General features: G+C 39.6%; 1 protein-coding gene across 17 annotated transcripts in view; it reads left to right on the top strand.

Moving 5' to 3' along the window:
- RABGAP1L (RAB GTPase activating protein 1 like) overlaps positions 1-17228 on the top strand; it is a 729489-nt gene that overhangs the window by 685794 nt on the left and 26467 nt on the right. For 13 of the 17 annotated variants that reach the window (XM_049112262.1, XM_049112263.1, XM_025430245.3 and 10 more), the window contains one exon: positions 10644-10736. In XM_049112262.1, coding sequence (XP_048968219.1) covers positions 10644-10736 — 93 coding nt within the window. Of the gene's footprint in view, positions 1-10643; positions 10737-10920; positions 11223-15948; positions 16297-17228 lie in introns of those variants that run through there. The other 4 variants (XM_025430246.3, XM_049112266.1, XM_025430251.3 and 1 more) reach the window with 2 other exon arrangements.

The raw sequence follows: 17228 nt of genomic DNA, 5'->3' as shown, positions 1-17228 counted from the left end.
AATAATTAAAGCTCTGAGTAAGAGGTTTAAGTGATTTGCTTCTAAAATTATGTAGCTAGTATTTACCAGAGAAGAACCTCAAATGCAAGCTTATTTAGCCCTAAGCTACCCTAAATATAATATTGAAGAGAAACTCGATTGCTTAAATATTCTTGAAGCAAATGATTTTTCCTTATCTATCTATCTATCATCTATCTGTCTATCTATTTAAAGTGGGCTCCATACTGGGTGTGGAGGCCAACGTGAAACTTGAACCCACGACCCTGAGATCAAGACCTGAACTGAGATCAAGAATCAGACTCTTAACCAACTGAGCCACCCAGGCACCCCAATTTTTCCCTTTTTACAACTTGATTGTGTCCTTACAGCCAAACTGTTTATATAATAGATTCTTGAGATATTCTGGAACATTAAAAATAGTCCTTCCTGATCTTACAAATTTATTCTCCCCTAAAGTTTATTTATAAGTTGGTTGTTTGAAACACAGAATGGATATTCCCTTAGAAACTGGTGATTATATTCTTAGGCCAGTCCATTAAAAGCCTCTTCAGCCTGCGCCCCACTCCCTTAGCACTTGATGTTTTAATTCAGTGGTTTTTAAACAGACAATACAGTATAGCAGAATTGCCTAAGCTTTGTAAAATTAGAGGTGCCTGATCATACCTTAGACCTTTCAATTAGAATCCTGAGGTGAATATGCTGACTCCATCCCAGCAGAAGGAATAGCGCGCCCATCCTGAGATAAGTCAGAATATGTGCAGAAGGAAGTAAAAGAAGTCCAGGATGGCTATGGCTATGGTAGAACCTGGTGAGCCTGGGACGCCCGGGTGGCTCAGCGGTTGAGCATCTGCCTTCAGCCCAGGGTGTGATCCTGGGATCCCAGATTGAGTCCTCCATCGGGCTCCCTGCAAGGAGCCTGCTGCTTGTGTGTCTGCCTCTCTCTCTCTATGTCTCTCATGAATAAATAAATAAATCTTTAAAAAGAAAAAGAACCTAGTGAGCCCTAAACTCTTTTCATTATGCATTCCTATCAGTAAAAGCAATTTAAGCACATACTTCCAATATATGTACTTTCATTTTTAAATACATTAATGTATACTTTAATAAAATACACACAAAAATAGACATTTGAAAAAGATAAGGTTAAAAAATAGAACTAGAGGGGTACCCAGGTGGCTCAGTGAGTTAATAAGCACCCAATTCTTGATTTTGGCTCAGGCCATGATCTCAGGGTCCTGGGATCTAGCCCTGCATCAGGCTCCTTTCTCAGGGATGAGTCTGCTTTTCTCTCTGCCCTTCCCCTTTCCCTTGTGCTTATACTCTTTGTCTCTCAAATAAATAAATAAAATATTTTTAAAAACTAGAAATTCTGATAATTGCCTTTTGCATCTATTTGGATCCTTTCGTGTACTTCTTGGGATGGGTGAACCCCATTTTTACAAAATGGAGGCATAGAGAATGAGGGAGGAATAGTAGATAGAGACCAGATCCGATAGGACAAGCAGAGTTATGTCAAGTATTTCTCTCTCTATCCTAAATGCAACAGGAAGCAATTGAAAAATTTAGGAAGAGGAATGATAAGAGATTTGCATTCTGAAAAAACATTGCCCTATGGAAAAAAAGTTTTGGAGTAGAGCAAGGACAGATACAGAGAGATCATTTTGGAGCTTATTGCAGTGATGGGAGGGGATTATGGCTTAAATTTGGTTGGGGTCAACAGGATTCAAAAGAAGACAAGCAAGGAGACATGAATGATTTCATGGTCCTCGGTGGGGGTAGGAGTCACCTGTGGGTTTCTCACTTGAGCATCTGGATGGAAAATGAACAGTGGGAGAACTGGCTGGAGTTAGGCAGTGGGTGATGAGTCCAAATTTAAAATGTCTCCTATGTGAAATATCTAAAAGATGATATCAGGTTAACAGGTGAATAGGTAGGTTGAGCTCAGTAGAAGTCCTGGGCTGGAAATTGTAAAATAGGAATTGTCAAGATATAGATAGTAAAGAAATTACTCCACCTCCAGATATTATTTATTGGTAGGAAAGCCCAAGCACAATACCAAGGAGTTCTAAAAAAGAAAAGTATACAAGATTAGATTCATAGGACTGGAAATGAGGAATTAGAAATGAACAGATAAGCAGTTTCTGTCAAATGCCACAGTTTCTTAAATTTGCTACAGCATTAGGAACAGACAGCATATATTAGAATGTGGTAAAGAAAGTTGAAATAGATATTTCATAAACTTTCATAGATATTTTGATAAGCATACCACATTCAGGAGTGAGCCATGAATATTGGAAAGTGACTCACATCATACAATTATTCATTAATGAGTCCAGGAACCTGTCATGGGTGTGTGCACCATTAGGCTTGAGTAATTGGAAAGCTGAACATGCCAGATGAGATGAATTCAGGAAGAGAACACCTAGTCATTTGATGTCTATAAGCCTACAAGAGAGAAGTACTTTCCTTGTCCCCATGCCCTTAAACCATTCCTTACTAGAATACAACTTGCCAGAGGTGGGGGGTAGAAGATGGGTGAAATAGGTAAAGGGGGTCACAGGGTACAAACTTAAAGTTATAAAATAAATAAGTCCTTAGGGAAATAATGTACAGCATGGTGGCTGTAGTTAATAATGCTGCATTGCACATTTGAAACTTGCTAAGAGAGTAGATCTTATGAGTTACAAAAATACTTTCTCTAACTTAACTAGACTTATTTGAGATGATCATTTTGCAATGTATACAAATACTGAATCATATCATACACGTGAAGCTAATATAAGGTTATATGTCACCTATGCCTCAATAAAAAAGAATACAATTAATCATCATTTATAGGTTCTTATGGTCTCTGAAGTTTTTTCCCCCCTAATCTCATGGGGTAAAATATCATTGACTATGTTCCGCCTCCTCCTAGTGCTAAAAGCTTAGAAAGAGTCAAAGTAACTTCTTTTGCTGAACACTGTGAAGAAGATTAAGTGAAGCCTACAACCCCAGATCACCAAGAAATGTCATACCATAGTTGTCTGTTTCTTCTCTAATGATTAAATGGGATCATCTATATTCATCCTAAGAAATTATTTGAAGCAAAAAAAATTATTTGAAGTGAGCAAGAACAGTACATAATTTCTAGAACCTTTGGCTTATTAATTTTTTGGGCACTCAGACTCCTGGCCATCAGGAAAATTTTAAATAGATCTCGGCAGCCTTTTTTTTTTTTTTTTTTAATAGTGATTTACTTTGCCAGCATTTGCATCCATTAATAAATATTTTTGTATCTTTTATTTTTGAAATAGAGAAGCAGACTCATCAAGTTTTAAATAATAGCTCTGACAAGTGACTAGCCCATTGTTAAAATTTAGCACAGGAGAAATGCGATTTTTTAATTGGGCAAGAAAGCTTACATACGCCAGTCTTAATGAAAATTCTCCCATGGAGGTGCTCCTCCCCGTCCCCCAGCAAATTTCTTCTTGCACCTTTTATGAAAATATGTACTGATAGCCTTTTATTGCACATATGAAACTATATGGTAATTAGACGCATATTTGGCACTACATCTAGGTTGTCGGCTTCCTCAGGAGCTTTGCCTTAATTGGTCCCAGGCGGTAGAGCAAAGTGGTCAAAGAGGACAGAAGATAGAGGGAGATGGTGGCCTAGATCCCATTTCTGACTCTGTTTACCAGCTGTATGATCTTGGGAAAGTTGCCTCTCTTCAAGGAGGTTTTCTTATTTGTAAAATCCAAATAATACCTCGCAGAGTTGTTGAGAGGCTTAAATATATAATTTTCTAAATTATAGCCTTAGAAGTGTTAGGGAATTCTTTGACATGCAGGCACTTCGTGTTTCTCTTTGTGCCAATTACTGCTGATCCAAAACAGAACAGAAGGAAGAGGACATCATAATATATGAATGCAGTGCTGAAAACCTCCAGTGCCTGTACTGACAGCACAGCTCAGAGGTTTTCAGCACAAATCCCACTTTTTCTCGAGTGTCTACCCTTCATCCCTTAATGCCTTCCCCTTCCTCCCTATTTGTGTTGTGTGGGCATCCAAACCGTAACGGTGACTGGAGGGCACAACCAACATTTAGTAGGCGCTGTCATAAATGGGCAAAGGATACTAGGGGCTCAGAAATGGGAAGTAGACCCTAATGCAACCCCAGATCATTCCACCCAGAATGCCAGTAATACCCCTACCTTGAGAAACACTAGTCGCTCCTAGATTCTTTTCTCTAGTTAATTTCGAATCCACTTTTCACAACATTGATGCACTCTTCCATAAGACCAACATATGCCAAGAATCCTGCCGTATACGCTGCAGAGTACAGACCAGGTTGAAAATCCTGCACACATCTATTCAACTCTCTGTGCCACTCCCCTCTTTCTGTGTATATATTTCCCTTGTTAATAGAATGGGCAAGCTTCCCATTTGTTAATTCAGAATTAGTTCTGTTATTCCATTAGTTACAATCCAGAGCTTAAGATCTGTGCTGTTTGAAAAGACACCTTAAACGCCTTCATGTATAAAGAATCACATATGATAATCAGGAATCCTAACCACATCATGTATGTAAGAGAAGTATGTTTTATTAAAAATAACTAACACACATGAAATTCAAGTATTAGCAAGGACTACTCAATGTAATAAAAGTAAAAGCGAGGCAGTAAAACTAGGTGTCGCTAGTGAGATAAAGATGGTTAAATTAATCTAAAATTGATATACAACAAAAATTATGTATATACACAAACGTATTTTCATTCTATCAGAGTCATATGTAAAAACAAGACATGTATGCTTTAGATGAAAAGAAGAGAGGGGTGCCTGGGTGGCTCAGTCGGTTAAGCATCTGCCTTCAGTTCAGGTCATGAGGTCTGGGATTGAGCCCCACATTGGGCTCCCTGCTCAGGGGGAACCTGCCTTTCCCTTTACTTTTGCCCCTCCCCCTCCTTGCACTCTCTCTGTCAAATAAATAAATAAAATCTTTAAGAAAAAAACAGAAAAGAAAGAAGAGGGAGAGCATAGGAAAAGAAAGTTGAGCATATTCTTCAGTCTTCCTCTCCCACTTCTCCAGCTGAGGCTGGTATGATGGCATGATGACAGGTGAGAGAAATAATAAAGCAAATAAGCAACTATTGCACTTTCTCCTTTCAAGGTCACTCTCCCACCGCCCCCTTGCCCTTAAGTTCATAAAGCTCTTTTCTATGTATTTCCTGTTAACAGCTGAATAGGACCCACTTTCATCAGTAAATGGCAAGTGACTGCACTGGTGACCAGGACAGGAGTTAATAGAGCCTCCCCAGTGATTTAGTATTATAGCCCAGTGAGGATGAGTGTCAGGGTAATAGATGAAAAAGCCCCCTTGATTTAGTCATGTCCTTCAAACTGCTGCTCGTGGAGTCATTTTAGATCTGAACAGGCATTTTAAAAATGGAATATGATAAAATGCAAGAGAAAATATCAGGAGACATCATACAGATCCTTAGCAAAAATAGTTCAGTTTAAGAAATGCCACAACTGGTTGCCATTGGTGGTAAGGAGGAGAAGGCAGGAAGGGACTCAATGAATCTACACATTGGCTGGGGTGGAGTTGTTTTTATCTACTGCTTACTGCTATTCTGATATTTGTAACGTAAGAACTGACAGTATACAGTTTATTTTATATTGATGTAATTTGCGATTGGTTGTAAAATGCGGTTACTCTTTCAGCAAGAGCTTTTAAGACTTTCAGTGAGTTTTGTTTGTAAACACTTGGTAGTTCAGTTGATAGTTATGATTTATAATATGTTGTTGGACTAGTTTCTTACTGTTACCACAACACAAAACTATAAATTTAGAGGCTTTTTAAAAAAATATTTTATTTATTTATTCATGAGAGACACCGAGAGGCAGAGACATATAGGGAGAGGGAGAAGCAGGCTGCCCCCAGGAAGCCTGAGGTGAGACTCTACCCCAGGACTCCAGGATCAGGACCCGAGCCAAAGGCAGACGCTCAACCACTGAGACACCCAGGTGCCCAAATTTAGAGGCTTTAAAGACTTTGATAAATTTATTATTTTACAGTTCTGTAGGTGAGAAGTCTAACATGGGTTTCATTAGGCTAAAATCAAGGCGTCAGCAGGGCTGCATTCCTTTCTGGAAGGCTCTCCTTGTCTTTTTTAGATTCTAGAGGCTGCCCACATTCCCTTCTTCCTCTGTCTTCAAAGTCAGCAACATAAAATTTATTTGGCTTTTCTGCAACAGTCACATCTCCTCTGACTGAAGTCTGGAAAAGGTCTCCTCTTTTTATGACTCGTAGGATTTCATTGGGCCTACCTAGGAAGTCCAAGATCACTTCCCCATCTCAATGTCCTTAACCTCAATCACATCTACAGAATACAACTTGCCTTGGAAGTTAGCATGTTCATAAGTTCTGGGCATTAGGATGCAGACATCTTTGGTGGGGAGGGGGCATTTTTTGTCTACCATAATTGTGTATATTGACTCTTGCTTCCAAAATATTTTTCTTGTAAAATAAATTTGTGTAAGAAAGTCAATTGATTTAAGGAAAAAAATCATCGATAAAAAGTATTTGGATATGGCAAAAATAATGAAAATAGCACTCACATGACTTAAAGAATATTGGGAAATACACAGGTCCTGACAGCCCAGAGTACAAGCCAGAGAAACAGTGGTCCAACCCATATTCCAGATCATTCTGCCACAACCAGCTGGCTCAGTCCAATGTTCTTAGCATGTGGGTTCACTTTCCTCATCTTGAAGACAGGGATTGTACCAGAAAGACGGTCTCCAAAGGTCCTACATAAATGGTTATATTATGAATTTAAATGTCAGGGTTAAGCATATTGTGAAATAACCAAAATACCATATAATATTTAAAACATTAAAACACTGCTTCTTTTTTTCTTTTTTTTAAAGATTTATTTATTTATTTATTTATTTATTTATTTATTTATTTATTTATTTATGATAGAGAGAGAGAGGCAGAGACAAAGGAGGAAGGAGAAGCAGGCTCCATGCCAGGAGCCCAACGTGGGACTCGATCCTGAGACTCCAGGATCGCGCCCTGGGCCAAAGGCAGGCACCAAACCCCTGAGCCACCCAGGGATCCCCTAAAACACTGCTTCTATTTGAAATGCTTGCTTCCCCAAATGTAGTTGTCAAGTCCAAAATGTCAGGCCTTGGCTAATTATTTAAACGATTGCTATTATACTTATTGGGGATTGTCCTCCCAGAGTTTCTCTATTGGGGTTGTTTTTAAAAAACACCTTTTTGAACTGGTGAATGCTCATTATCAGTTGCACTTATCAAACAATTATGGATTCTTTGAGGATGTTTGCTGAATTTAGCCAAATAGGGGGTATCGGACAGGTAGAAGATGGATGGTGGGTGGAAGAAGTCTCCCAAATTAGGTCAACATTTGAAAGGATTGGTGATTTTCCAAGTGCACACTTCTATTAAAAATGTTTAACTTAAGGGGAGAGATGTCTGTAGTACTTTGAGATAATAAGTTGTTTCAATTCTAGTAATTCTTAATGACTTTCTGTTCTTTTAATTAAAACTACATATTAAAGAAATATTTTATTCCTTTCTGTGCTAAGAAAAATTTTAAGCTCAATAATACATTCCCCAAAATAAAATCAATTTTGTCCTGAAATACAGTTTTAAAAACTGTGATAGTCTATGTTCTTTGATTATCTCATAAATAGCAGTTTCATATCAGCTCACCTTTCTCCTTCCCCCCTCCCCCCCTTTCACTTTGTGCCAATCACAGGTGGATGCTCAATATCACCCCACAGCACAAGATAAATAAGCTTGGAAGGTTTCCTAGCAACATATTGTTCTGGGAACCTGCTCTGTTTCCCTGAACAAGATGAAGCCAAACATCCTAGAATCTCAGCCAGATGGGAAAGGATTAGCTTATTGAGGGTGTTTAATGCATTCTTTTAAAATTTCACATTAAAATGAACCTCTTAACATAAGTAGCAAGATTGACTTTTAAAAGGACACTTTTTACATGAAAAAAATTCTATAATACTTTGAATTTTTAAAATATGATTTTAGAAGATATTCTCTAGAAGCAAGCCTACAATGTGTAATTCAGCCATTGGTGGGTGAATAGGTCCATTTTAGAAACCATGTAGAAATACTTCCACATGGGACTGATGTTCAGACTGGTCCCCACTAGTTCCTGTGTTCAGGTGCAGAAATACGGACGTACTTCTCATCTTGTGGGTAAATGGCTGCAGGAGGAGGCCCCCCATCCCACCCCCCCTTGATCCTGCTCCTAGGATGCCTTAGAAACACCTGTCCCTGCTGAAAACTGAGACTTCTTCCCCTTTTCCTCAGCTCCAGGGCTACTTCGGTGCCAAGGACTTGCTACTTCATCTTAAGAGCCTTTTGGTTTTTGGAGTATAGTAATACATACAGAAAAAAAAGCAGCTAGAGGAAATTGAGGCCCCCTATTAAAGCTCAGAAGAGGGGGCACCAGGGTGGCTCAGTCGGTTAAGCGTCTGCCTTCAGCTCAGGTTATGATCCCAGGTCTGGGGCTTGAGCCCTTGAGCCCCCTGCTCAGCTCTCCCTCTGCTGCTCCCCCTGCTTGTGCTGTGTCTCTCGCAAATAAATAAATAAAATATTTTTTAAGAATTAAAAAAAAATAAAGTCTAGAAGAAATAATGTTGCTGCTATTTTGTTGGTACATGATCACATATATTTTCCTGGTTTATCTGATGATTTTGAGGCCAAAAGTCAGGAGTTGGTGCTTTCCTGCTGTTTGCATTCTGGCTCAGCACGGTGTACTCTTGAAGGTCTCTGGAGATGAAGTAAGAAAAAATGAGTTTCTCATGACAGTATTCAGCAGTGGTTTTGCAATTCAGTTCCACCCTGAAAAATGTCCTTAACTTCTTGTTTCACTGGGGAAACTCCCCCATCAGCCAGAAGGATATTGTCACTCTGTGGTTGTTGAATGATTTTTACTGTCTCAAGTTTGGACTGAGTTTGTGAAACCTCCAGGTTGTGGTGAGAAACAGGTAATTCCAGTACTTGGGAGTGCTCCTGGATGTAAGAGCAGAGGGATTAGAATACAGAGGGGCAGGACCCATGGCATCTTTGCTTTTTATTTAACAAGTTCTCTGGCCAGATTCTAACATATATTGCATGTTTTCTAAATACCGTATCTTGAACTCGACAAGAAACCATCTGCTGTGAGCCTCCTGTGGGCCAACGACTTATCGTGACGACAGTTACTAAGGAGCATCATCAACACATCATCTTCGCCTTCCAGTCCCTGAGAATCCAGCAAAATAACACATCTGTTGTCTTTTTTAAAATTAGATAATTTTTTCCCTTGTTTCAAGTCACTTATTCTAGCACCTGAACATTAAATAAAGATTTTGATGTTGAAAGGAATTATATAATTTTGATTGGCCAAGGAAGGCCTAAAAGTAGGCTTAATCTGTTATATGGAACATAGATGAAAGCATATTAATTTTATTGAATACTTTAAAAAAATTTTCCAGGAACCAGGTAATATTTTAGATACTTGGCCTGCATTACAGCGTTTAATTTTCCTGACAGCCGTTACGAAGCAGAAATTTGTTTGCCTGTTGCTATATAGATGACAAAACTCAGGCTAAGAGAAGTTAAATACTGATTGCTAAGAGGTTTCATAATTAATAATAAAAGAAAAAATAGTAGGCATTCAGACCCTGGTCTATCTAGGGCCAAATAAAATGACCTGTATTCTGTGTTATGCTTATGTGTTTATTTTTAGTATTATAAGTCCTAGTCTTTTTTCAGAAAACAGTAGACTACTGTCTTTGAAAGATGACACAATTTAGTAAGAAATAGATGAGTTGTTTAGATGATTTTCTATTATCTCATACAGCACAACGATTCTGTTATTTATTGGGAGTTTTCAGTGACAGACCTTATTCTCCCTGATGCAATATATTAACTATTTAGAAATATTTCATGTTACTCACTTTTTTTATTTTTATAAAATAATTTTCCTTTTCAACATGGTAGAGGCTACGAATGAATTTTACCAAAAAGTGGTTAGAATTAACCACTGGCAAATACATTTACAAGGAACAGTTATGACATAACAATGTTGCAGAACAGAAATGGACATTTGCAAATAAAGTTTTGTTTATTTACAACACAGCCACTCTCGCTTGCTTATGTATTACTTACAGCAGTGTTTCTGCAATGACAACAGAGTGGAGTGGTTGTGACCTAGACCATGTGGCCCAGCCTAAAATGTACTGTCGAGGCTTTGACAGAAAAAGTTTCCAGACCTATGCTCTTGGATCTATACTGCCCCCCGCCCCTACTTTGAGTTGGGTGTGTGCCATTAGAATACCAGAGACTTAAATTAGGAAACATACCAGGAAATGTTTTCCTGGGGTGCCTGGGTGGCTCAGTGGTTTAGTACTTGCCTTCGGCCCAGGGTGTGATCCTGGCGTTCCAGAATCGAGTCCCACATCGGGCTTCTTGCATGGAGCTTCCTTCTCCCTCTGCCTGTGTCTCTGCCTCTGTGTATGTGTGTGTCTCATGAATAAATAAATGAAATCTTTTTTTTTTTTAAAGGAAATGTTTTCCTACATCATGTCCTTATCTGACATGCTTTTCTTCTAATCCCTGTAGGTACCAACCAAGAAACTGAAGAAATATGAGAAAGAATACCAGACAATGCGAGAGAGTCAGCTGCAGCAGGAAGACCCAATGGATAGATACAAGGTATGAGAGGCCTGGGTCACCCATGAGAGCAGAGTGCCTTCTTCCCTAAAGTAGGAGTAGTGGCAAGTTCCCCTCCCTCTGTTCCTTCTTGATTTAGACGCACTCTGGCCATGATAAATGTCCAGGTATGTTTTCATTTCAGGAAACTCTTGAGTAGCCAACCATAATATTTCTTTTCTTTCAGTTTGTATATTTGTAGGTAACTCCACCTGTTGCATTTATACTTGGAATCTTCATAAGAAGCTGAGAGAAAGAGAGGGAAAAAGAAAGAGAGAAAGTGGCTATCGACTACTTTCAAAAATGAGAAAACAAGTGGCACAGTACTGTGTTAGCTGTGCATGGTCACATCCACAAAGACTTTTAGAAGGTGAATTGTTCCCAGCTTGGCACGAGAATGTTTCAGACTTTCCTCTGTCTGTAGCAACTGTCAAAAATACAAACTCATTTGGAAGGAAAAATAAAACCCACAAAGGTTAATGGAGCACAGTAATGGTGTTTGTCGCAACATTTATTTCCACAAATCTGAGTAACAGTGACATCTCATTATAGTACAGTCCCAGAATCAAGGCTGACTTCAGTTGAATATCTTAGTTAGTTGTAGTATTTTTTAAAAATTGGGCCCCTCTCATCGATAGAGCTCTTCAATGGTAATTAGCAACACTATTCCCATGAAGCAATGTTGGGGAAACACTGATTTCAAACTTACTGTTTTCCAGCTGACATATTGTCTCTCTTGAACATGTTTTAATTCCTCAGATTCCTACAGATGGGTAATGGTTCCCTCCCTTTTCATGTCAGTAACACTGGGATTACAGAGTATTGTAATTTTCACACTGAGCACCACCAATGCCAAAATATGCTGCCAAAAAAAAGTACTGGGGCGCCATTATTAATTTAATCACCCACAGTGGGCAGACTTCCACTTTTGTAACTGTAGTTGCCTTTATGTGGTCAGAGAAATCAACAAGGGCCGCTGTAGCCACAGTACCTCTTGTCTCTGTTGCTGAGCTGAGTGACATGGGAGGCTCCCAGAGGGGCATGGCAGGAGTACATGGATTTTGTAGTCAGAACTGAGTTCAAATACTGGCTTTCCAAGAAAAAAAAACACAGAATTTGTTATCCACATTGAGGGGTTTTAATACCTATCCCATTGTTCAGCATCTTGGCTAGTTATTGAACCTCTTCCTCATCTGTGAAACACATAGTAGCATACACATTTCCTTGAAGGACTTTTGCAAAGATGAGGGATGTTGTGTGGTAGTACCTAGCACATAGTTGGTGTTCAGTAATTGGTTGTTATTAGCCTTATTAGACCTACTGCCTCCAAGTACCCCGATATTACTAAAGTAATATCCCCTCACATGAATCTGTACTCCCAGTCCCTTGCTTATCTTCTCCATATATCTCCCAAGCATTGCTTCCCGATAATCCGACATCAGTATGTTTCTCCCTGTGTTTATAGAACTGGCTAAAGGACTGACAGTAAGATCCCACATACTGCTGTGGTAGGTAACATTAACCCATAAACTACTCACAGAATAAGGTTTGAAGCTGATTTCCACCACCACCACCCCTCAATAAAACTAATTTTAATGTAGCTTACATAGCATGCTGCTTTAGAAAGGCTTGAAGCAGTCATTATAAAATTTTTTTTTAATTTTTTAAAAAAATTTATTTATGATAGTCACACACAGAGAGAGAGAGAGAGGCAGAGACATAGGCAGAGGGAGAAGCAGGCTCCATGCACCGGGAGCCCGACGTGGGATTCGATCCCAGGTCTCCAGGATTGTGCCCTGGGCCAAAGGCAGGCGCTAAACCACTGCGCCACCCAGGGATCCCATAAAATATTTTTAAGGATTTAAAATGAAAAAAAAAAAAAAAAAAGGATTTAAAATGAAGCCCTCCTACTGCTTATACTATCATTGTAATTTTCTTAGTTGCCATCATTACAAATAAATCTGGGAAGAGTGCTTTAAAAACAGAAGAGAAGGAAACGAAAGACTAAAATTGCATATTTAAAATCAGTCTGGGACTGAGCTTCATACTGTTTCTTAAATCCTTTTCGTATCAAAGTAGATATGTATAAACAGTGCAGTGTATATTATTTTTTAAAGAGTACTTATCACACGCAAGACTTTCAGTGTGTGCACATTTTACTGAGAGACCAAACTAGAATTAAACTTTTTTTTTATTCTGAAAGCAGATACTACTTTTAACTTATGATATTCTCTATAACTCTTTCTTTTGTATTATTATTATTATTAAAGTTTAATTTATTTATTTATTCACGAGACACAGAGAGAGAGAGGCAGAGACATAGGCAGAGGGAGAAGCAGGCCTCCCACTGGGAGCCCCTTGGTCCCGAATCCCAGGATCACACCCCAAGTGGAAGGCAAACGCCCAACCGCTGAGCCACCCAGGTGGCTATTATATTTATATTTTGTGTTATCATAATAGCTTGTCAATACATCTAATATTTCTATACCCTTTTAATAACATTTAGATATTTATATTGGCGATATACTTGGTGAAGTTATGGTTCTCAAATTATAATTACATTTTCAAGGTGACAGTTGACAACATGGTTTTCAGCCATCAATAGATTTGTTCTTTCAGATATTCAACATCCAGTTTAAGAAGCTAATTATAATTACCTTAAAGTAGGAGAGTGTTCTAAGAAATACCTTTTTAGCCTTTTAGCCTCTTCTAAATCTAATCCTGTCAAGAATAAGATCTATGTTCCTGGAATGAGCACTTTATAATTCATAGATTTTGGACTGGGAAGCCAGTTGTGTAAATTCTTAAGAATTACTTGGGAAGGGGGATCCCTGGGTGGCTCAGTGGTCTGCCTTGGGCTCAGGGTGTGATCCCAGGGTCCCGGGGTGGAGTCCTGAATCAGGCTCCCTGTGGGGAGCCTGCTTTGCTCTCTGCCTGTGTCTCTGCCTCTCTCTCTGTGTCTCTCATGAAGAAATAAATAAAATCTTAAAAAAAAAAAAACCTATTTGCACAGATGTGGGGTAAGCCTTAAAAAGCACACCTAATTAAATTAATTTAGTGAGTCTTCCAAAGCATAATGAAGATTATGTTATTACCTGTTCTAGATGGGCAAATCCTAGAAAGAATCAGGAATGCTTAAACTCTCTTGAGTTTGTGACACAGACAGCATTATACATCATTTCTAATTGAAGTATCTTATCAATGTTTAGTATAATTAAATTTAGAATGTTTAATTTCTTCCATGAGGCTAGAAATAGGAATTCTCTTATCAAAGTGTAATTCAAACAGGAAGAAATAATTACTCTAAGTTTACAAAAAGTTTGTCTTCTACATACTAATTTTTGTAGAGCAGTTAGTTGTTCCTGCACATAATTTAAAATTAAGCTATTTAATTAGACATACCAAAAACAATAAAAAATATTTGAAGTAAAGCTTAATTGGACTTGTATTATTTGCCGTCCTTCCATAGCTAATGAAATAACTTAGACCAGTTATCACATTTTGTTTCTAACTTGTCAAGGGAAAGAAGTTTAAATTTTGCTAAACTTCTTACCTGGAAAAAAAAAAAAAAAGACTTCCATTTTTTCTTACTGTGTGGTGCCTTTCCATACTCAGGAAGTCAAGATAAGTGAATCTATCTTTGAAAAGTGTTTTTCTACCAATGAAAAGAAACTTACATTTTATTAATTTTCCTCATCATGGAGACTGTCATTGGTTTTTGGAAGTATTTATGTTTATGAAATAATGTGCTTTTAATGAATTGTAATAGTCAAGAACATGGTTTCTATCTGCCTGTGATAACTTTGTGATAGACTTCAGAAGGCTGCCACTCTTTTTGAGCATGAATAATCCAAAGCATTCACTGTTTGTAGGATGGTGGAAATTGCAAGCCTCAGCAATATTGAGGAATCTTGAGCAAATTTGCTAAGGGGCAGGTGGTTTCTGAAGATGCCTGTTCACTGATTGAGTTATACTTAACGTTTGAGAGAGGTGTACATGTTACGCATATTAAGAATTTCTAAGTTAGTTTATTGATGATCTTCAGAATTCTCCAAGAAGTTTATTCCATTTTTTTGTAAGTTTTGCTTCCTGTAGTATTTCCCAGTAGTATTACTGGGAAATTATGTCACACTAACATGTTTTGACATTATCTGTAACCCGTTTGCTTTCTTAAAAGTTGATTTGTATACTAGAGCAGGGACCTGCAAACTACGGCATGTGGGACAAATCGTTGCACTGCCTGTTTTTGTAAATAAAGTTTTATTGGAACACAGCCACAACCATTGTTTACTTATCATCACCTAGGACTGCTTTTGCACAACAGTGGCAGAGTTTGAGTAGTCCCAACAAAGACCGTATGGTCTGCAAAGCCTAAAATACTCAGTGTCTGGCCATTTACTTTTAAAGTTTGTTGACCCCTGTGCTAGAAAATAATCTAAGACTATTTTTTAAATGCTAGAAGAACTGCAGTCTGGTTTGCCAACTGCCAGTTAGTTATTACTGACAAGAGTTTGTTTTTAGTTTGACATTTAAATTTTAAAAAATTTCTACCAGAAAGATAAAATTGGATATGTTGGGTAAAGGAAGAGCTTAAAGTAATTTCAAATATCCAGATTTTTCTCTCTCAAATCTTCATTTGCAGACAATGTAGACATTTAAACATTTCATCTGTAGGCATTTGTCTTTGAATGTCAGAAAACTGTTTGCTGAAATTTGATGATAATTATCAACTCTCTTAAAAGAATTACCCAAACGAAAATATGCGACAGATGAGTGTGTTGTCGCTAATAAAACAGTACTGGGTCTTTTAGGAAAACATTTTCTCCTGACCCTTAAATGTCTTTAAAAACCATGTGCCAAGAATTCATTATAGCTGTAGACGACACACCCCAAAGGCTGAGCTAGAGTTTCTGAAGCTGCCTCCTCCCCTCATCATTTTTTTCCTTTTTGGCATATATTCTTCTGAATGCCAGTTCACATTTCTCTGGTTTCTCATCATGGAGTAAATGACGTTTGTCATCCCTTGTACTGCTTCACCCACACTCCAGCCCTCAGACGCACAGGACAGCTGGAAGCATTCCCCTGCCCAGCAATTTTCATTCTGTTGCCTAAAAATGAACTGTTTTGCAAGATTTCCGACCTCGTCATATAAGGAAGTCCCTTCCCCCCCAGCTGACATAACAACAGTGTAAACAACTCACACCGTAGTTGCTAATAGTTCACGTACAGCATTTCCATCAGCCACGCAGACTGCAAAGGGCAGTGTGGAGAGGGAGGAGTTTAAGTGTTAACTAGTCTTCCTGAGTTGAGACTTGCTCCCTGGCTGCCTCAAGTATACTTTCTTCCAGAGAATGTTTGCCGACATGGAGAGAACTTAAGAGTGAATGACACTCTAGGAAAAACCAAATAGCAAAACAGCAGTAACAAGCGTCTGCTTTGGTTATTGTTTCATGACTGTATTAGTAGGTGTGCGATTTCATTGGATATTCTGTTTTGTTTTTTTTTTTCAATTGTCTTTGTACCTATGATTGAAAACGGTAGTTGGTCTATGACTTTTGAGGAGGTAAGTTATTCATCTGTGTCTGTCTGTGATACCGGCGTCTGTCTGTCTGAAAAAAAATGCAGTATCCTCCTCCCAAAAGTTGCTAACCCAGCTCTCGGGGCGCGCAGCTCCTGTGCCAGCGGGAGGGACTCTGGGGAAAGGGACTCTGCTCTTCGTCCAGGGCTGTCGGCTGTGTGAGATGAAGGGTGCTTGGCCCGGCGCAGTGGGCGCCTTGGGGGCGATGGAAGCAGCGTCTCCTGCGGTCCTTTCGGAGAGGGGCGGGAGGCCGGCTGCCTGGTGTTGGCAGGCTCGGAGCAGCCGGGCACACCTGCGTGTGCAAACCGTGGCACGCGGCTGCCTCTGCACGCACAGGCTGGCGGGCTGACCTTTCAGAGTGAGGCTAATAAGCCCATCCAGATGGAACTTTCTTCTCTGTTCTAGTAGAAAGGTGAACTTTTTCTTGCATCGGTCAGTTCGGTGGGGGAAGTGCAGGGGTCAGTTTTGGCTCCTCCGGGAAAGGCTGCAAAAGCCAACCCAGTAAGAATCCTCACTCGAACCCTTAGCAAGTGGGGGCAGCTTCCCTCGCAGGACCCCCCACCCCGGGGTGGACAGCGGCGCCCCGGCTGCCGGCTCAGGGCCAGGGAGGACGGCTGAGCACGCCTCCCGCCCCAGGTTCGGACTTTGGAGGACGATACTGCATTTTCGGCCTCACAGCTTGCTTTCCCACGTGTCTGTGAGTGCAGAGCCGGGTCACACTCCCACCGTGCTGCTTGCTGTGCACACACCCAACCGAAGCTTCTTGCTAAAGCCAAGGCAGTAGGGGCGCTCCCATAGGCGAGTTTGCTTTTGAGGGATGCTTAGACACCCCCCCCCCAGTATCTCCCAGATCTTCCCTGCCCACCCTGCACCCCCTCGGCCGCGTGTCCATAGGGAAGGGTTCCAGGTGCCACCGG

The sequence above is a fragment of the Canis lupus genome, chromosome 7, assembly GCF_003254725.2.
Source record: "Canis lupus dingo isolate Sandy chromosome 7, ASM325472v2, whole genome shotgun sequence".
NCBI lineage: Eukaryota > Metazoa > Chordata > Mammalia > Carnivora > Canidae > Canis > Canis lupus.
The sequence above is the reverse complement of the archived record's forward strand: the minus strand, read 5'-3'. Positions and strand labels throughout refer to the sequence as shown.